This window comes from Rhamphochromis sp. 'chilingali', assembly GCF_963969265.1.
Source record: "Rhamphochromis sp. 'chilingali' genome assembly, chromosome: 4".
In the NCBI taxonomy this organism is placed as follows: Eukaryota; Metazoa; Chordata; class Actinopteri; order Cichliformes; family Cichlidae; genus Rhamphochromis; species Rhamphochromis sp. 'chilingali'.
This window is the reverse complement of record NC_137948.1, coordinates 20,409,103-20,431,033: the sequence shown is the minus strand read 5'-3', so window position 1 is coordinate 20,431,033 and position 21,931 is coordinate 20,409,103. Positions and strand designations below refer to the sequence as shown.

The following is a 21,931-nucleotide window of genomic DNA, read 5'->3' as shown; positions in this document are numbered from 1 at the left end:
CTGCTGGCATCTTGTCATAAATATAATTATTGCAAATTTCCTTGAAATAATGTGATGAAAATTTGAGGATATATCACCCACCCCTAGCTAGTCCTAGCTAAAAAACAAAGAAACAAAAAACTTAAGGATTCAAAACAATAGTCTACAAACTGGAGTGTGACCCCAGAGTGGCTACAGCCACCTTCAATATACTGTCTATCGCCTGCTCAGCATCAAACCTAATAACCTGCTACTGCATATAATGAGGCTGTTGCAAATATTCTTAATGTGATTATAACTGAATATAAAAATAAATTAGAACATTTGTGTGTGAAAATGAAATCTGTTGTGGAAAATAAAATCAACATTACCACTTTTTGTCTCCCGAGTGACACAGAAAGCAAAGCTGGCTTTCCACCTTTAGATACAACGCTGCCGAGGGGTTAACGGCGCATCCAGGAGAGTGAGAGCAGTGAATGATTTATCCTACCTTAATTAGGGAACATAAGTGGACAGATGTGAGCTGAACAACTGAGGGTCAGTGTTGTTAAGTTCTAACATTCATCTAGTTGTCATTTTCTTCCTTAAAAAAAAGTTCTTTTGTTTTAGCAACTTTTCTCCATTCTCCAGCTGCTTCCATTTTCACACCGGATACTCTTCCTGATGCAATCCCCATGGGATCTGATTCTCCTCTCGAAATCAGGATCTTTTGCTTGTTAGGCGAATGTGTGAACCACTCCATATGGAGCCAGGCTGTTTCTATGTCTAACACTTTGTAATAACGGTGAGCTAACAACATATATAAGCCAGCTTAATAGTTAGCGCTTGTGTCTATAAAAATGTCTTAAAAATACAAAACTCTCAGATGCTCAAGCCCGACAAGGATCTAGAGAGACTGGAGATGTAACACAAGATTTAATGGCTCAACTCTGTTTGGGTTTTTGATAGCCCTAACATAATGAACCATTTTTCTAGCTAAAGACTCTTTATTTATCAATAACCGGCAGATTTACATTTATGTGGACAGAAAAGCGACCTCTTAAGCGGAGGTCCGCACCTGCTTGATGTTAGAGCAGGCATAACAAGGTCACCGTTTCAAACCAAGTTAATGCAAGCTTAGGTCTTACGAGATAAGAACTCATTTGTGACTTTAATGAACAAACTCTCACTCTGTTTAAAAAAAAGAAAATAATGTGCACCTGGTGCGTTTATGCACATATTTAGTATAATCACGTGATTAGGAATGGGTATCGTTTAGGTTTTATCCGATACCAGTACCAAACCGGTACTTTTGAAACGGTGCCGGTGCTTAAACAGTGCTCGAACTGGTGCTTAAAGAATGGAAAACACAAAATTGGTCCAAAAACCTCTCATGTTCAGCTGTTTTTTTGTAAAAAGATAACAATGTTAGACTTTTCTGCAGCTATGGGGCATATATGGCATCACTCTTGGCTGGAAGCAGTGCTTAATCAATGGAAAAAAAACAAACTTTGTCCAAAAACCTCTCATGTTTAGCTGTTTTCCACTTTTTCTTTGGTCATTTTAGCCTTTTTGTCCAGGGTGAAGGGAGTATGTGCCATCAAATAAGAAGACAGCCGCATGTAACTACGACTGTGTTTGCTAGTTCACCTTACATGCATTAATGTAATAACGTGGTTAGCCTACTCAACGTAAATTACACACGAACAACATTAAGCTACTCACGTGGAGAAGAACGGCTGCTGCTGCCATCATCATCCTCATCATTTCTGCTACACTGGCAGGGCTAGGGGCCAGGACTCTAATCTTCGGGTTTTTGGGGGATGTTGCTAACTCCGGGTCCGATAACAGGCACCACACCCGCAGTAGAGGTGCACGATGTGAGGTCTCGCAGCAAGCTATCAATTACGGCACATTTCTCGGCTTTTAACAAAACGCTATGCGTCGCCAGGTGTTTCATCAGATTCGAGGAGTTACCTCCTTTGCACAGTATCACCTTAAAGCACTTGTTGCTGGCTGCTGAGTTTGCATCTTTTACTGAGAAGTACAGCCAGACTTTGACCACTTCGCTTTGGGCATTTTTAATCTGTAGCTCTGCTCTAAAAGAACGTACGTACCTGGGCCCACCTACTATCCTTGCAAAGGTAAAATGATTGGCTGGAATCCAAAGTGTATGACATCTCAGGGGAAAAAAAGCACCGAAATAAAGCACCGAAATGTGTGCTGCTTTTCGGTCTGGTTACTACCGTTTATGTCAGAATGGCACCGGATACCGGTACCCATCCCTACATGTGATACAGCCAGGCTCATCTCTGCCTATGTGCATTCTCTCTCTGTCCTGTTCCAACTTTCATATCTCCAACTAATCTCATTACTCACTCTCTTCATTCCACCTCATCCCAACATTAATCTTTGCCTCAATTTTCTCCCTCTTTCCTATCCCGTTCCAACCCTCCAAGGAGGCTTTTTGGCTGGCTTTCCTGCTCTCTAGCATGTGCATGTGTGTGTGTGTGGATGTGTGTCTGTAGACGAATGGTGTGGCTAAATACTGCCAGAGGAGACGGCTTTGAAGTAGGGGAACGCTGCCTTCCAGTCCCCTTAACTGAGCCTGGCAACCACTCAATATGGACAGAGAGAGAAAGGAGGAAGAGAGAGTGTGTGTCTAGGGCAAATCAACACCATGAAGCCAGATTTTTTAAACCCCCGCACCAGGCAAGGGCACTCGCCCAACTGTCATTGGGTGTCTCTCTCCCAGCCTCTTTAATACGCTCACTTCCCAACACATTAGCAAGGGAAAAAAAGAAGGGGTGGAGGGGGAGGGCAATGAGTGGCCAGGGGTGGGCAGAGATGAATGTGGGACAGGAGGAGAAAAAGGGTAAGTAAGGGAGGTACACCAGGATTAAACGAGGGAAAGCTGGGTGGGGTGTGAAAGTGAAAAGGAGAGGAGGAGATGAGTGGAGCCGAGCAGTGCCTTCAGTCGCTCTGGGATTCTGTGCGCGTCCCTTCCCATGATCCCATTTGGGATTCTGCCACCCGTGTTTTGGAGTATCACACTGTACACAGGAGCTCTCTGAGGATGAATCGCACAGAGAAACACACAAACAAACCCCCACACACCACAAAACAAACATGCTGAAAAGCTACACATGTATGCAGCATACACTAATGTCTGGGTTGGTATGGCAACAATAATGTGTGCAAGGACATGGCTTCGTCCGTATACGTTTCCATTCAGACTCGTGCAGTGAAAATTTTCTCTGCCTGTGTTAACGAGGCATGTGCGTGTGTGTGCGTGCTTGTGTTACTATTAGGCAGAAGTAATTTGCCGTGTAAGCGCCGCCGGACTACCATCGTCACTGAAGATACGACATTAAGCCTTGCATAACAATGGGTATTTTTAAGACCTCAGTTTTCTCCTTCACAAGCAGAAACATACACGTTTGCGGTGAAAACAAGTTCATGAAGAGACATCAAAGATGAATCGGTTTTTAAAAAAATAGGTATATCAACTTTGGCTCTGATGAAAGCTGTGTGTGCACACATGTGCGTGCATTGTTTCCAATGAACCTTTTATATTTTCTGAGGTGTATGGGGAACACGGAGTACGATAGAAGGCTACCAGACGCATTTTGCCTGTATAGTAAACACACCTAAAGAAGCTGCCTAAACATTGCCCGTATTTTACAACTGCATCACAATAATATAAGTGTGGTTAGGACATCCTAATTACCCTGTTTTCCTATCTCCAAGGCAACTATTAATTAAATGGCTTTTTCACACCACTACAGCTGGATGGTCACACAGATGCAACACACTTCTTTCCGCATGTGAACACAAGCATGCAGAACCCTAAGGATTAAGAATAAAAGCCTTCGACTCTGATGCTGAAAACAAAACAATACAAATGTCAAGTGCAGTATGCAGCAACATGCAGAGCTCAGCCCTAGAGTCATATTGTAAATGACTCTGAAAATCCCATAAGCACAAGAGTGAATTTCTGTTTGTGTTTGCATGCATCGTCTAATAACAGAGCCTGACTGGTGAAGTGTTATTAGTTGGTTGGAGGGAGAAGTCAGTGCACCACACCCAAATGTACTCAGCCCTCACCTTCTCTATCCATCTTTCCATCTGTCTGCATGTTGAGAGTGGTGAGAGCATGCTGTCTGAACAGCCTTCTTATTCTATTAACTCATCAGGGGGGAATTCAGCTTCCATAGACCCTGTGTGCGCCAGAGATCAAAAGGAACAACAATAAAGAAAATAAATGATAAATGGCCTGTATAGCACTTTTTCTAGTCCCTAAGGACTCCAAAGCGCTTTACACAACCTGTCATCCACCCATTCACACACCGGTGATGGCAAGCTACAGTGTAGCCACAGCCATCCTGCGGCGCACTGACAGAGGCGAGGCTGCCGGACACTGGCGCCAGCGGGCCCTCTGACCACCACCAGTAGGCAACGGGTGAAGTGTCTTGCCCAAGGACACAACGACCGAAACTGTCCAAGCCGGGTCTCGAACCGGCAACCTTCCGATTACAAGGCGAACTCCCAACTCTTGAGCCATGATTGCGAATAAATTCACATCTTCTATTTAATTGTATTTCTTCCTTTTGAGCTATTGTACTTGTTTAAGCCATTTCATTTGTCGTTAATGTTTGGCCTACTATAACACATGATTCCAACGTAAATGAAAGTAGATCCCATCTTAACAACGCACTAGACTGCAAACAGCCCAACTAGAAGAATTACAGCTTGCCAAATGCTCTTCTGATAAGTTGAACACCGAGGAGTTCTTGTTTAAACTTTTCAGGGAAGTGTGCGTCTTTCACACAACTAAGTGCAGAAATTCTGCTCACAACTTTCACCTGAAAAGTCAGAAACTGCCAACAGCATCCCCCTACTACTACCTGCAAGAGCTGGAGTCTGTTTCCGGGTGGTTGTTGTTCTCCTCGTTGCATGCTGCTGCCGCCACCGCTGCTGTCGCCGCCGCCGCCTCCTCCTCCTCAACCCCGGGGGGCTCGGACACCAGCTGGGGTGCAGGGGCCTCCCCGGGGGGCTCCATGCTCGTCACGGGGCGAGAGCGACGTTGAGGCGGCGGGGAGACCCAGGACAGCGCTGCGGAGGAGCTTCGGCACTCTGGCTGGCTGAACGAGCGGGGACAGGAGCTCCCCGTCGCTCCAGCTGCCGCTCCTCCCGGACCGCCCCGACTCCCAGCCGGATCAGCAAACTTTCTGCTGCTGCCGTTACACAGGTTAGACCCAGCGCTGCCACTGGCCACCAGACCGCCGTGACTCCCCGCACTGGGGTTTACGCTGTTTGAATTCGAGTTGCTAGAGCCGCTAACTGAGGGTCCGTCTCCGGAGCTGCCGCCCGCTCTCCTGCCGGGGAAGTAGTCTCCTAGCGGCGGGGAGTGAGGCGGAGGGACCGCGGGGTGACCGAACCACCTCCATCGGATTCTCAGGATCTGCTTCACATCGAACTCCTTCCGCGAGGAAGAGCCCGAGCCGCTACTCGACATTCCAGGGCTCGACACGAGGAAATGGCGGGGAAGATCCCGTGCCGCTCTGCCGTTAAAACTGTACACTGCACTGCACGCGCGTCTCTCCTGGCAACCGCACGCCCGGTAACCGCGACTGGAGGAGTGAGCTGAATATAGCGGAGTATACAGACACACAAAGAGAGAGAGGGAGAGAGGAGGAGGAGATCTACTCTTAAGAGCCAGAGCATTTCAAGTAACCACAAACATCTGCCACAAGGACACGTTCATGTCACAGCTCTGCCAAATGACACAGAGCTGAAAGAGAGTGGACCATCACCATCACCGTCTTTTTCCCCGTCATTACTCAACAGACCAGACAATCAGTCGATATTAATTAATAGGAGATGGAAGCCAGCAGACAGGCAGTTTGTTGTGCGCGCTGAGGTCGATTAGTCGATCAAAATGAAAATAACGACCAACTAGGGCTGCTGCTAACTGTTTTCAGGATCGATAAAGTAATTTTTGGTTCTATCGATTAATCCCAGACCACTCTGGAAAATGTAAGAAGTCCGTGAAAAATGTGAAATTGCTTGTTTACTAAAAGGATGCAACCTTCAAAGCTGAAAAAAAGAAAAAGTGCTGTTTCACTTGGTGCCTGAGGCTGCCTCCTAAAGTCAGTCCCCACGGGCAGCCATGTTAAAATGTCTAACGGTACAGCCTTAAAATGCATGTTTACAACCTGCTGCAAAATACAGAGTTGGCAGAGTGAACATTTTGTTGTTGCTCTTTGATACTACTTCAAAAAATTCTTACAACTTAAAACTTTTTTAGCTTTAAAAAGTATTAATGGGGGTATTTGACCTAACTCACGTTGCACTTTTATTAAAAAAAACACAAGAGGAGAGGCAATACTGTCAAACTGTTGCAGTTTGGCTTGCACTCACACATGCACAAGTCCCCAAATCACAGGTTAAAAACCAAACTCCACAGTCACACCCTGTATAATTAATAAACCTGTGCAGTGGGCCACCTTTACAGGCTACAGGGTAAAATCCATAATTACAGTAATAAAAGTGCAAAAATAACTTAAGCTGGAAGTAAAGCAGGAGAGATTGGGGGTGGCTGTAGTGCAGAAGGTAGACTAGTCAGCCACTAGTCGGAAGGTTGGTGTTTCAGTACCTGGCTGCCGTAGCCCTTGTGCCAAAGTAACCTTGGGCACGATACTGAACCCTGAGGTGTTCTCTGATGCCTTGATTGGAGTGTGAATGTTAGATAAAAGCACTTAATGAACTTAGATATAGGCATGTTGTGTAAAGCACTTTGAGTGTTTAGATAGAGTAGAAAAGTGCTGTTTAAGAACTTTTTGCCATGTTTTCCCCCAAAGTACAAAAAACGATCGACTGTTAGTGCAGAATAGCCTCAACAAATTAATATTAATTGTAGCAGAATCGTGCTTTCCAACTACCTATACAAGCTAAAGAATAACCTCTTTTTAGCTCCAAAGAGATGTGAGGGGTACCCATAGTCTTACCTGCACAGGCCCATACGCTCCAACTCAGCTTCCTCCTCATGTGGCCAAGAACTAAGCTACTATTAACCAAATAATTACCTTGAGCTTGAGCTGCAGTAACATATTGATGTGGGTATTAAATTTCTTCATTAACAAACTGTATGACTTCATTCTATGCATAGCTGCTTTCTTCTTCTTCATATTTTGGCTGCTCCCTTTAGACGTTGCCACAGTGAAACACCCCATCCCTAGCATCCTCATCTCTCTGCCTTCTCTACATCCACAAATCTTATCCATGGTATTCCTCTTTTTCCAACTTCTTCCAATTTCCAACATCCTTTGTCCGGTGTATCCTGTATCCCTCCTCTGCACATGGAGGACCATGTCAGCCGTTTCTCCAAAGTGTCCATCTGATACACTCATTTCTAATACTGCACCATCCTGGTCAACGTCAATAAAAATCTTAGCACCTCCTGCTCCACCTTTTTCTTTCTTTGTGTCCAAACCATATATCACAGTAGGCCTCACTGCCATCTTATAAACTTTCCCTTTCACTCTTGCTACTTTTCTTCTGTCATAAATGCAGTGTTGGGACTAACGCGTTATTAAGTAACGCGTTACAGTAACTACGTTATTATTGTGGTAACGAGCACGGTAACTAGTTATTATGCCAAAATCAGGAACGCGTTACTCGTTACTGGGATTTAGATAGGCTCGTTATTCGTTACTTCGTGTGGTGGCTATCGCGGAGCTTCCACAGATTCAATAACAATAGCAAGTGGTGGAGGCCAGCAGGTGGATGAAGGAAAAGGGAGGCAAGAGGAGAGACCCGAAGCGGCCGCTGGTCCGAGAGTGTCAGGTGAACTGAACTTCAGGTAAGAAGTTATAACCTGCAGTCCATCTGGGTCAGATATGAACCAAGTTTAGGTGGAGTTTATTTTCGTTATGCTGACTTTTTCGTACTGCGTGCTAGCTAGCATGACGGAGTTTCTATACAGCTGGGTGGTGCTATGTTACTGATGTTGAACTTTATTTTGTTCATAAGTTTAATTATTAGAGTTGCCAACCGTCCCGTAAAAAACGGAATCGTCTCGTATTCAGAGAAAATATTACGCGTTTCGTATTGAGGTGAAAAGGAACAGTTTGTCCCGGACTTCAGCTACAATGAAAAAGACACAAAGCTGGAGTTATTCTGTGTTTACGCTGCACAGCTGCCTCTTCTTCTCTCATCCTCTCACCCTCCCTCTCCTGTTTCTACTTCAATCATGAAACTGATCAATGATCAGCTGATCGGCTTTTCTCTCTTGTTTATTTATCGTCCGCTTTGCGCCAGAAAGAGGAAACCAGCGGATGTCACGCTAAACAACAGCAGCACTTTTAAGCTTGATCAGCTGTTGTTAGAATTTATTTAATATTAATTTCTAGTATCAGCTGATGTTGGCTGGAGCCACAGCTGTAAACCTGCTGGTCATGATATCGGTTTGGTTATGTGGTGAGAGGGAAACATGAAGATGAAACCAGGAGATGTCCTTACTGAATCATCAGAGCTGTGATGGAGAAACAGGTTTACCTTTTAGGTGAATGAATGAGTTGAAGGGAAGTTATGAACTGTTTCTGAGAGACAAATAACACCAGGATCCTTTTCTAAGTAGCTGACAGCTGGTAACTGTGCAGGGGCGGGTCTAGCAAAGTGTTGCCAGGGGTCCATGTAGGGCATTAAAAGGGAAAGGGGGGCACAAGGAAATACTTTCTTATTCTCATTTAAAATGTCTCACTTTTAAAGAAAATAACTATCTGAGTCTTACAACAAACGATTGATAGATTGATACATATTTACCATCAGAACAGTGTACATCACTGTGTGTTTATTTTCATTCAAAGGCTTTATGGTTTTTCCTATAATGGTGGGCCGGTCTTTAGTCAAAATGCCCGGGACAATTTTTTTGTCCCAGTCCAGCTCTGTATGCAGCTCATCTTCAGTCTGGTGTTACCTACATCTTCCTATTCAGAAGGCAGAATTTCCGAGTTCTGAGTACAATCAAAAGCACCACGACTGCAGTTTTTTGTGTTGGATGTAAAAAACAGGCTAGGATAGAATCAGGCGTGGGATTTCTCTCGTGGAAATGTGCACATTATTTTTTCCTTTCTATTGGTAGGTGGCACAGTGCACTTGTGGCAAGTAAGCAAGCTAGAAGACTGGCAATCTTGCTGGGTATCCAGTTACGGAAGCAACACATTAACAAGAGAATTCTGAGTAAAACCAAAGTTACTTTCCCTAGTAACTAGTTACTCTGAAAGTAACGAGTAACTTGAAGTAACTGAGTTACTTTTGATAGAAGTAACTAGTAATGTAACTAAGTTATTAATTTAAAGTAACTTACCCAACACTGCATAAATCACAAATCATATTCATCTCCACCTGCTCCACCCTACCTGGTCTCTCTTTGTCACCTCTCTTGTCCCCCCAGGTGTATGTCAGTAGAATTCACAGACAACAGTGACCTTTAAGGAACCCCATAACTGCATTTGTGTGTATTTTTAAAGGACTATCTAACAAATTACGGTTCACTGTGTGGTACTTCAGTTTTGCTGAGGGAAATTCTTGTAGTTTTTTTTTTTTAAAGTCCACGCTAATTAGCTGATATGTGTGTGCGCATTGCACCCACGCAGCTTATGAGTGCAGCTTGCCAACCAAGCTACTGCTCCACCCTTTAATCCACATCTGGCTCCAAAATAAAGCAACAGGGAAACAGCTAAAACCTTCCAAATGTGGAGTTCAGCGGGTGACGCCACAGTTAATTTTGTGATTTTCAAGTAAATGCAACAAACATCCCACTAGTGTGAGGCTGAATTTCACATAGTAACAATTTTGGTATTCACCTTTGAAAAAAAAAAGAGCTTTAGTGTTAAGACTCTGGTTGCAACAACAGGGCACGGTTCAGGTTACATAGGATAATTTGTAATAAGTCGTTACAGAGCTGCTAAGAGACAAACAGGTGTCTTTGTAGCTTTCAGTGAACACGAAGGTTTGTGAGGCTGCAGCAATCATTACATGGTAATCAGAGACTCTAAAATGTAATGAGGCGGTGGACACAACCTCTTCATCATCTTCTTACTCACCTTGTCTAATGGTGTTCACTCACTCCTTTCTGCACCCTTATTTCTCTGAGTCGCCGTCCATGTTATTGCCTCTGAACAATCTTACACTTTTTGGAAGCTGGCTGCAATACACTGATGTGATGATTTGTTTCTTACGCAGATACTGAAAATAGCCTGCACTGCCTCAAATCACCACAGCGGGAAGGCCTGAGTTTTCCTTGAGAATAAGATTTCACCACACATGCACAATCTTAGACAGACATGTCTCTTGTTTTTGGCCCATGCACATGAGCTTACTCTTCTTCTCTATAAGCCATTACTATCATCCATCCATTACTACGCTCCTTCCTTCACGTCCCCCTTTTCTCTCCATCTGCAATGCAGCAGCTATTCATGGACAATAATGATCTGTGGGAGTGGGCCCTGTGGGAGCCATCCCATGCAGACACACTCGGGGCACCCGGCGGCCCAGCCAGGCAGAACCTTCTTCCCTTCCCGCAGTAACCCCGGGACGACCACAGGATTTGCCAGAGCCAGAGAGCCGGAACACCTTATGTTCTGGATGGAGTCCCACCAACAGGAGGGGAGGGATGCTTTAGGAGTCCCACTCTAGCAAAAATCAATAAGTCAAACAGCTGAGGTCAGTTTGTGAATTACACAGATGGGAGATGTGTTACTCATAGATTGGCCCTGCAGAGCAACAGCCAGTCGGAGAGATTCATTTTTTCCATAAATAAATGACTGAGAGGAGCAGTTTAATACGGCCGATTTAACTTTCACCGCTTTTGTTTGCCAGGTTCTGAGAAACAGGGCTTTTCTTCAGCTTCAGGATGTGCTGATGACTAAGTGCAGGACCACCCTGCTGCTTTATCCGATCAATACTACAAAGTCAATACAAACGCACACAGACACAGGAACATAGAACACACACACATAAACCAAGGCTTTGAGGAAGCATGAAACCAGCAGCAGCATCATTATTAAAGCAAAGAAGTAACAAAAAGTCAAGGAAGCGAGAACGATTTCACAGTGACACATCATACTCCTTTAGAAGGAAACACTTTAACTTGTTAGAGACACTGGACTTATTTATACATGCACTCACCAGCCACTTTATTAGTTACACCTGTTTAACGGATTACAATGCAAATATCTAATCAGCCAATCACATGACAGCAACTCAGTGCATTTAGGCATGTGGACAGGGTCAAGAACACCTGCTGAAGTTCAAACTGAGCATCAGAATTGGGAGGAAAGGTGTTTTAAGTGACTTTTAACATGGCAGATGTGCTTCTCTGAGCATTTCTGAAACTGCTTATTTACTGTGATGATCCCACACAACCGTCTCCCCAATGGAAAAGAGAAAGTATCCAGTGAGCAGCAATTCTCTGGGAGAAAATAAATGCCTTGTTAATGCCAGAGATCTGAAAAGAATATCAGCTTCCTTTGAGGTGATAGGAAAGCAAAAATAACTCAAATTACCTCTGGTTACAGCCAAAGCATGCAGAAGAGCATTTGTGAATGCACAACATGTTGAACCATGAAGCAGGTGGATTACAACAGCAGAAGACCACACCAGGAGGCCACTCCTGTCAGCTAAGAATAGGAAACTTAGGTTAAAATGCAGATGGGATCAACAACATTGGGCAATAGAAAATTGGAAAAATGTGGCTTGGTCTGAAGGGCCTTGACATTTGGATAGGTTCAGGTGCTTTGTGGCTTAGACTGCTACTGGATGTGTAATGGTGTGGGGGGTATTATCTTGATACACTTTTCAATACTAACTGAGCATTGTGTAAACACCACAGCCTATCTGAGGATACTTGTTGAACCCGTTGAACCATCCCTTCATGTGCCCATTGTCTGATAGCCCCATGTCACAAAGCTTAAATCATCTGAAACTGGTTGTTTGAACATAGCAATTAATTCACGCTGCTCAAATGGCCTCCACCATCCAAAAAGCACCTCTACGATGTGTTAGAATGAAAAATTCACAACAAATGTGCAGCATGTGTGATGCCATCATGTTAATATAGACCAAAATCTCTGAGGAATGTTTGCAGCATCTTGTTGAATGTATACCTCAAAGAATGAAAGCAGTTTTGAAGAAAAAAGGGAGTCCAACTTAGTATAAAAACACATATTTCACATGTGCAAAAGAGCTAAACAACCTTAATTTAAATCTATCGGCAGTATTCTGCTTTCTGGAGACCATTCTCCAGGCTGAGAGACCACAAGGCATAGCACATATAAAGGCAGGTGCAGTGAAGGGCTGCAAAGACGTATAATAAAATAATAGTTCCTTTGATTTCATGTGACTTTCCAATTACCACTGAGTCTGTGCAATTTCCCCACAGTGAGAGAAATTTATCACATAACATCTATGTATGCATGAGCACAAATCCTGAGATTTCCAATACAAATCTGTCATTTAACTGGTGGGGTTGTAAATAATGTGATCTTTTATTTTTTTTTAAGTTATGCTGTGTTTAGACCATAGAAACTGAAAATGGATGTGTTTTTTGAAAAGTGAAACCAACATGGAAGTCCTGTGATTGCACAAAGGTTTGTGAGACAAAAACCCACGACTCCCACAGCAAACATTTCCTGATCAGGTGAGTCGCTTGTTTCAGGTCATACTGAATAAAATATCAAGTTCATTTTGTAAAGTGGTCGTTATTAAGAGTCAGAGATTTCAGCACTGGCCCCTTTTTTGTCTCTTCCGGTTTCAAAACAACGAGATGGTGATAACACTCAGCTTCACTAACCAGTGAGTGATGTCACAGTGGCTCTGTCCGTCTCTTATACTGTCTATGGTTTCGCCTCCTTGTAATTGTGTGAATGCTCAGGGGTATTTTTTTTTAGATTAAAGCCCACTTATTCTGTTAAAAAGGGCCTTCAAGCAGCACTGCATTAAAAACAGTTACACTTCTGTTTTTAATTCACCTCGTTGGCTCATGAACACTTCCAAAAAACATTTTTCATTCCACCATCCACAGATTCAAGATCAAAGTATACAAAGAAGAAAAAAAAACCATGAACAAGATCCAGAAATGCCTTTTCTTCTACTAAAATCACTTAAAATGGACTAAGAAGAAATGGAAAACTGTCCTTTGGTCTGAATGAACTAAACTTGCAATACTCTGAGGAAATGATGAGCATAGGGGCAACATCTGGCTTGTTTTACCACACAGCTCAAAAGCCAGCATCTGTGATACAATTAGGTTGCATTAATGCACGTGTCTTAAGGAACCTTCATATCTGAAGTCAACTTTAATACTAAATGATACACACGTGCATATGGTGCAGTCTAGCAGTTGTCCTACTTTTCAGACCTGTCCCCTCCTGGTGATGTACGGAGCATTAGGAAATGAAAAAGGCTTTGCCAAGACACCGGTCTCCTCACTTCCCAATAAGCTACAGATCATCTTAAGAAAAGATGAGGCGAAACAACACAGGAGTCGGTATAAAATGTCTTTGAAATGTCTTGGTGGCATTAAATTCGAAATGACCACACATGTTAGAAACAAACAAACAAAAATAAGAACAGTTACAACATATATTTGATATTTGATACAGCATCCTAGAATTACTTTCAATTAAATGAGTTTCAATGATTACATTCGACTGTACACATACAGTCTGTGTTTGACTTACTGTTTTTTGTTGTTAAAATGGCAGCTAAGTTAATAATTTACATACCCATCTTGCACATTGATTTACTCTCGTAACTCCTAACTGAACATAAATTCTGCATCAGCATCAATTTGGCTGTGTTCCCTCTTGCGAGTGGATTCCTCCCAGGCATGAGTGGTTATATATTTACATCAGCTTGTGTTCTGGGAACCGAGAATAGATTTCACATTTCATTTATGTGCTGTTGAGTTTAAGAGACCCTGTATTAAAGGGTTATCTGGATAACTTTATAATCCGGCCTTCTCTCTCCCACTGAGCCCTCCTCACAACTATAAAAAACCCCAACAACTAAGGAGTCAGAGAGCAAACCAATGCATTTCTGTGCTACTCACGGTGGAAATGCACTCCTGTTAATGGGGGAGGCTGGGAATGGGGCTCAGAGGGGGAATGAAACAGAGGAATGACGGGTCATTCGGCTCTGGTCTCCTTCAGTTGGATCTAATCATTGGTCACTTGGCAGAAGCCTCCTTGAGCGGCCTACTGTTATTGGTCTCCTGGCTGTGGTAGTCCAAGGCTATCACTCACAACTCTCTAGCGCAACTTTATGGCTCTACAACAACATACACAAACACACACACCCACACCCAAGAAAATGACACCGTGAAAGTCCCTTCACACACACTCCTCCCTTGATAAGCTTCCTGTTTATGTGCATTCACGCATGCATGCATACTGTCATGGTACTGGGTCTGGTGTTCAAAACAGTGTTAATGTTTTAATTATTAATATTCTGTAATTTAGTGGTCGCGTCTCAGTCTGTGTCTCATGTTTCCCGTTTTATTTTGATAGTGCCTCAGCTGGTGTTAGAGTGTTCAGTTTTGCTTCCTCTCAGTCTTGTGTGTGTGCGATTAGTCCCAGCTGTGCTTCCCTCCTGGTCCTCATCCCCTCATTACCCTTCTGTGTATTTAGTGCTCAGTCTTCCACTGTCTGTTGTTGGGTTGTCTGTTTACCTCCCTCATGTTTCCTAAGTCCCAAGTTTCTTCAGGTCTCAGGTTCCCAGTTTCTGTATTGTGTTTCTATGCACCTCATGTCTTTATGTTTAGCGTTCCCCAGTTTAGGCTTTTGTTAGTTTATCACAGCCTCCCATCGCCTTTTGTTTGTAGTGTTTTGTGGAGCCCAAAATAAAGGCTCTATTTTTGTTAATATCCACCTCCATCTGCATTTGGGTCCACGTTCTCTTCAATCTTCGTCCGCCACTGCAGACGTGACACATGCACTAACATACAGCTGGTAAATGCAAATTGTAGCACACCATCTGATTCGTGCACATGTACTTCATAAATATTCAAGTACGCACTCTCAAAGTCACATAAATACAAACACAGAGTCAAATAAAAATAGGTAGCAGCATCGAGGGAAAGCTGTCGTAAAAGATTTTATAGGGCCAGAAAGTGAAACATTATCTGTCTGGCCTTGCTGTGATGATCAGCTCATCTCTCATGACTGATGTTCATCCTCCAAAGGGCCTCTTCCAATCTCTGTCTTTACTTATTCCCTCTTCCTCTTTCCACTTCTTCTTTTCTTCCCTACGGTTGGCTCCGTTTCGAAAAATCTCTACTTACCCCCTTTGTTTTCCTTCCCACCCACACTCTCTGCTTTTCTCCACAATCTCCTTCCCAACCTCAATTTCCAGCTTGAGGAAATTGAGGTTGTTGCATCCCTGCTATTATACTTCGCTCGTGTCTCTCTCTCTGTGTGTGTGTGTGTGTGTGTAATGGCGGGACTCTGGTGCTGATTCCCTGAGGTGTGAACCTCCAGGGATGTCACTACAAAAGCTATTGTTCCATATAGGCATACACCCATCAAGACTTGTTTTCAAAATACGCGGAGCATAAAGCTCTGAAGATCAGCTATACGCCACCTATAGATTCAGCATGCATACACATGACAACCAAACAGTGTACTTTCATTCAAGTCACGACCACTGCATCATACACAGGCATTAACACTGCCAGCTTTGGTCTGTTGTGTTGCTTGGTACTGTAGCTGCAGGCGAGTCCGTCCTTGAGACTCAAAGCAGGCTCAGACCGGCCAAGCAAATAATTACCTCTCCACATTGCCACACTAGCAGCACCCTCCCATCACATGAATGAGGCAGGGAGTGTGTGTGTGTGTGTGAGAGAGAGAGAGACACACACAGAGAGAGGAAGATTGCAATTAAATTCATCTGGAGGCACAGCATTTAATATAATTGAACAGAAAATAATTTCACACCGACTAAAGGATTTACAAGGCAGAAGGATTTTGGAATGTGAGTGAGTGTGTGTGTGTGTGTACTCTAAGTCTGTTAATTCAACTCAAAAACTGTAATTCAAAGGTTGAGTAGCATCTTACTGTACATTATCCATCCATTTCATCTTCCTAACTGCTTATCCAGTTCAAGGACAGCCTATCCCATCCATCACTGTGTACAGCCCGGGCAGGTCGCCAATCTATCTCATGCCTGACACAGAGAGACAGACAGCCACTCACAACTAGCATCAACCTGTTAACCTAACATGCATGTCTTTGGACTGTGGGATTAAGCCAGAGCACCCAGGGAACATGCAAACTCCACACAGATGGGCCCCATAAGAACGTTGGAATTTTCTGGCATGATTTTGTACCTTTTATATCTAGTTTCCTCATGACTCTGGGGTTTCCCTCACATGGGGAAAGTCAGAAATGCTGATCACATGGTGTTAGTTGAAAACTCCAGTTTTATAGAGAGCGACCTTTGCAAACACTGATGCAAACACCAATGATTGCTTCCTGAGTGGAACAGTCATGTGATATTGTTTTTGTTGTAAATGTGGCATTTTTTGACAGAAGTTTACAGGAAGTTTGACACATGACCTCTTTCATCATGGGAGGATTTTAATGGACAAAAAACAGATTGACCGCTGAATTTATGGGATGTTTCTGAGAATAACCCCCAACATTTCGAAACAACCTCTAATTTTGTTGCTCAGCTCGTTATTTTGAGATCTGAAAGTGACAACTCAATTCTCAATTTAAAGTAAAAGCTTTGCCTTTTGAAACTTGTTGGTTTCAGGTTAAGTCACAATTTTTACTTTGCATGCAAACATTCTCTGTTTCTGGTTTCAGCTGCACTTTTCCGGTCAGCGAGCGTTTTCAGGCAAGCCGGTCTGTTCCGCTCAAAAAACTGGTGACCGTGACAACCTGCTAGTGGGTCAATGGGAGTACAGCTTTTTCCATACTGAACAGAGATTGGCAACTGGTCTCTAGTCCTGTGCGACTGAGGCCTTATGGAAAGTATTGCAAGTTTACTTTCATAGCCCCATAATTTATTTCTCAGCCTGTGCTGACTCAAGTGAAGTCACTGGAAGCAATTTATTTGGCTTTCATGCAGCTCCCTCCTAAGCATCAACAGTCTTCGTCCAACTTTTTAGCAGAAGCAATAACTCTTACATCTGTAAACAGACATCATCGTGCAAAATTGATGGAGTTGCCCTTTAAAGTTTTAGTTAATGGGATGGGGAATACATTCTGCCATAGAGAGCCCTCACAAGCATGGAAGCACAACGCATATGTGTGTATCTAATTTGAATAAAACGCAGACCACCTTCAGATGGTAATTTCCCTCTTATCCCCTATCACATCAGTCAATAACACAACCGCACACATCAAGGATACTTTTCTCTGTGCGTGTGTGTGTGTGTGTGTGTTGCTCTCTATCTGGATTCAGGAGTGTGTCGGAGCTCCAGATGGACTTTGTTGTCCCAGTTTCCCGACACGTAACTAACAGGAAGGATGAAAGAATGAAAGAAACTCACCATCAGATTCAGATGCCTCGCTTTGCTGCTCCTTCCTTCACAACTTTCTCTTTTTTGATTTTCCCCCCCCCCCCCCAATCACATTACTGTTATCGGAGAGAATACATGCAACAAAATTCATGAGCAGTGTTGCTTCAGTCCATGGTTGATTTCTTTTAATGCCTCCTTTTCATTTCTATTCCTCTGTAATCTCTCTCTGTAATATCCTCCCTTGTCCGTTTACTGATACCCTCCTTCACTTCTTTCCCATCCATTAGGCTTGTTCTCTAATTTCTTTGCCAGCCTCCACCTTCAAGAGACAGAATAATGGTTTGAGAAGGCCAGTATTAATTATGTGTGTCTCATGTGTGACTAATACAAATTTCTGAGTGCAGATACAGTAGATTGTAATGAGTGGGAGTAAAAGAAAGAAAGAAAGACAGGCAGCAAGAAAATGAGCAAATGCCTGTGTGATCTGAGACATGGAAACTCAGCAGGCATGGATCAAAACACCCAAAAGGCCCACAATTACATCTATGCCTTGCGCTGACAGAGGGGGACACACACACACACACACACACACACACACACACACACACACACACACACACACACACACACACACACACACACACACACACACACACATACACACTCTTTCTGATCTTGTATCGGAGCAGAACCTTACATCCTGCTCCCTCTGCACTGAGCGAGACTTTGACACACTTTTACTGACATCCTTTATTAACACAGTGTAGAGAGGAAAAAGATTGTGTGTGTGTGTGTGTGTGTGTGTGTGTGTGTGTGTGTGTGTGTGTGTGTGTGTGTGTGTGTGTGTGTGTGTGTGTGTGTGTAGTTGAAAGGATGCACACTGTATTTTCCTACCAGATCTGGGAGGTAGAGAATGCACACACACACACACACACACACACACACACACACACACACACACACACACACACACACACACACACGCACGCACACAGACACACACACACACACGCACACACACACACACACGCACGCACACACAAGGGCTTTAGACTGCCCAAGTGTGAACCAAACTGTCCAATTACTTTGATCCATGCCTGTTGCTGTGGGAAGAGTTTCTCCCCTTTTGCCTTAAAGCATATTACCTAGGTATACACATGCACTCACCGCACACACACACTCCTACGCACATTTATACACAAACAGAACATAATGGCTTTGGTCTGGCTTGCCAGATCTGGTTCCCCTAATTGCCTGAGAGGATGGAGAGCAGAAAATCAGGGAGGGAAATGCAAACTGCAAAATTTAACCACATTTGTTGAGTGGTGCATCTGTTTAACAACTCCAGAGGAGCAGCAGCAGCAGGAGGAGGATGGAACCAGCTGTGGCTGAAAAACAATGGCTCCTGGCTCTCATTCAATCTAATCAAAATCCTTGTTATATCAAACCGAACACACAACCATGTATTTTGTGAGCAGAGGCAGCCACTCATGTGTCAAGGCCCAACGTGGCATTCGTGTGTGTTCCTGAAGTTAAACTTTGCTGCTGCAGGACAAACAGAAGTTTATGAGCCCCTATGAGATTACACCCTCCCCCAATAAACCCCACTGTGCCCTCCATCAGTCAAAAATGCAGTGAGTGTAAACTGTGTCCTTCAAACAATATTTTCACAGTCCTTCAGTAATGTACAAGTTATCGAGTACATCACAGCAGAATTACACAAAAACTGGGTTGAAAATCAGTGGCAGCAGGACTTTTTTGGTTCAAATAGTCAGTATGTGTGGAGGAGGTCAGGAGAGGGGCACACCAGTGAGTGTCTAGAGTCATTTGTAAAAAACGGTGGAGGCTCTGTCATAGTTTGTAGCTACATTTCAGCCAGTGGTGTTGGGAATACTGTTGAAACTTTTGACAAGCAGCTGATTGACAACAACTTCCCTTTTCAGCATGAGAGTGATCCCAAACACCCTGCCAATTCAGTTTAAACATTCCTGGTCTCCCCAGAGCCTGGACCTGAAACCACGTGGGATCATCTTGACAGAGACAAGAACAAAAAACATCAAAAGAAGAGCTTTGAATGTCCTTCAAGAAGCCTGGAGAACTATTCCTGAAGACTACTTAAAGAAATCACAAGAAAGCTGCCTAAGAGAGTTCAATCAATCAATCGATCCATTAATCCTTTATTGGTACACATTGCGTGTTATGTGTAGTTACACATACACGTTACATGTTACACGTACAGTTGCCTGCAGTGAAAATTGGACCCCTTCTGACCACACGTACATAGCACAAAACATCACATTGGGAAGACAGGCCAGAGAGAGGTTGAATGGTAAGAAAAACAATGATGTTTAAATAAATCCCATTTTCCTAACAAAATATAAAGAATGAAGGGCAGCTCAAGTATTTTGCACAGTACAGTAACCAGTAAGAATCTGTTATTGTTTAAGAAAAGACTGTAGTGTACTGTTGCATAAAACAATCAACTTAAACTCTTCATAAACCTAACAATATTCATTAGTGTAAAGTTATTGTAGTTCATCAGAGAAAACAGTTGTTTACACACATGCAGCCTCCGTTAAAGTATCAATAGACTTATTCCGATTTTTCACCTCAAGCTCAATTAAAATAATACTAATATTACCTTATTCTGTTTTGTTTTCCTTTTAGGAAGTTGGGACTGGACCGAGATGGCCAGAGGGCTGGTTCTGACCCTCAGGCCGTATTTTCTTTTTCTGATACATTTATTTATTTGATTACTTCAATTATTATTTAGATGAAATTTTAATATCATTGTAAAGTTGTTATTCTTTATCAAGACCTTTCTTTTTTAAATTAAAAATACAAACTGAAGTCTTTTTCTTGGGGGGGGGGGGCACTGCTGACCTTTACCCAGTGATCTTTAATTTATTAACTGGTTAAAAAATGAATGGATGGATGGAAGCTACTATGCAGCTGCCTATTGTTGATATCCATAGACATGGAAACACATTCACACTGATTTAGAGTCATTGGTGGAAATGATGTAATGAGATCCCTAAAATGCAGCAAATGTTTGCTATGAAACCAAAACAATGAGCTAAAAGAAGTTAAAATGCTCCCCAGGGCGTAGAGCAGAGTCATGGGATCATTTTCCACACGTTTTACATCACACCTAATAAATATGATATAATATAATATATACTATAATATATATAATATAATATACTTTGGGTAGGAAGTAATTGGTTAGAGCACCTTCATTCAGGAATGGGGAGGAGAGAAGGTGAAAAGTTTAAGATAGCAGCCATTAGCACAGAAAAAGATGGCACAATTAGATTTTATGGATCAGCACTGTACAGTTATGCTAAGTAGGTGTTGCCTGATAGATTCGGAAGGACTCAGCAGATAAAGAAAGTACGCTAATAATCGCCCCACTGCTGCTCTGGAGTCAGAACTTTTCAGTGCATGAATCTCATATTGACATAAATTACTAGTTTGCTGGCAAAATACCACAAGTGATGCCTAATCCTCCTGTGTGTGTGTGTGTGTGTGTGTGTGTGTGCGTGTGTGTGCGCGTGTGTGTGTGTGTGTGTGTGTGTGTGTGTGTGTGTGTGTGTGTGTGTGTGTGTGTGCGTGTGCGTGTGTGTGTGTGTGTGTGTGTATACAGGCATGTGTCAGGCTGTTTGCTGCTCTTAAAAGTGCTTAGGCATAAAGTTTGCAACTGCACACACCAGGAGATAATACACATCCTGAATAATTGATAGAAATGAAAACAGCTCTATTTTTTCTTGATGCACTCTTTCTCTGTCTCTAACCATCTCTCATCTTATCTTGCTTCCTTTCTTTCTGCCCTCTCCACCCATTTGGCAGTTTAACAGCTCTTTAATGACAACAACACTTAAATGGTCCCTCTTTGGTAGTTTTGTAAAACACACGCACACAAACACACAGATTCACCAGCAAATAGCCTCTATTCTGAGGTACGAGGAGGGGGCGTATTTGCTCTCATGCAGTCAGACATCAGTGCAGGTCAGGTGGCAGGTGTGGAGGATTGGAAAGCGCTTGCTGTGCAATCCATCAAAACTGTCCCTTTGTCACTCTTTCCTTTTCCTCTCTCATGCTCCATAGCTCTCTTTTTAAAAAATTTCCCTGCTGACATTTTCCCCCCCCCATTTCTGTTCATCACATTTGTCTCGGTGTTATTTTGCCTTTCTTTTGCTCCTGCATGCTGTGGTCCCTTTTGTTACCTGTTCACTCGCTTCCTAAATGGGCACAGAAAGGAAATCAGAAAGCACCGGGGAGAGAGGAAAGGGAAGACAGGGTGCATTTACGGCCAAATAAAGAGCAGACCTTAATAATTTACTGCCCTCCACAGCCACTAGCCAATCACAGGCCATTGCAAGGATAGAAATGAGAGAGAAAGGGAGAGAACGAGTGAGAACAAGTGAGAGTGCGATGAGGAAA

General features: G+C 43.1%; 1 protein-coding gene across 2 annotated transcripts in view; it reads right to left on the bottom strand.

Moving 5' to 3' along the window:
- Positions 1–21,931, bottom strand: part of klhl5 (kelch-like family member 5) — a 65,309-nt gene that overhangs the window by 31,177 nt on the left and 12,201 nt on the right. Inside the window, exon 1 of one of the 2 annotated variants that reach the window (XM_080881461.1) lies at positions 4,866–7,434. The exons of the other annotated variant lie outside the window; for it this stretch is intronic. Coding sequence (XP_080737587.1) covers positions 4,866–5,476 — 611 coding nt within the window. The 5' untranslated portion in view covers positions 5,477–7,434. Of the gene's footprint in view, positions 1–4,865; positions 7,435–21,931 lie in introns of those variants that run through there. 2 annotated transcript variants of the gene reach the window in all.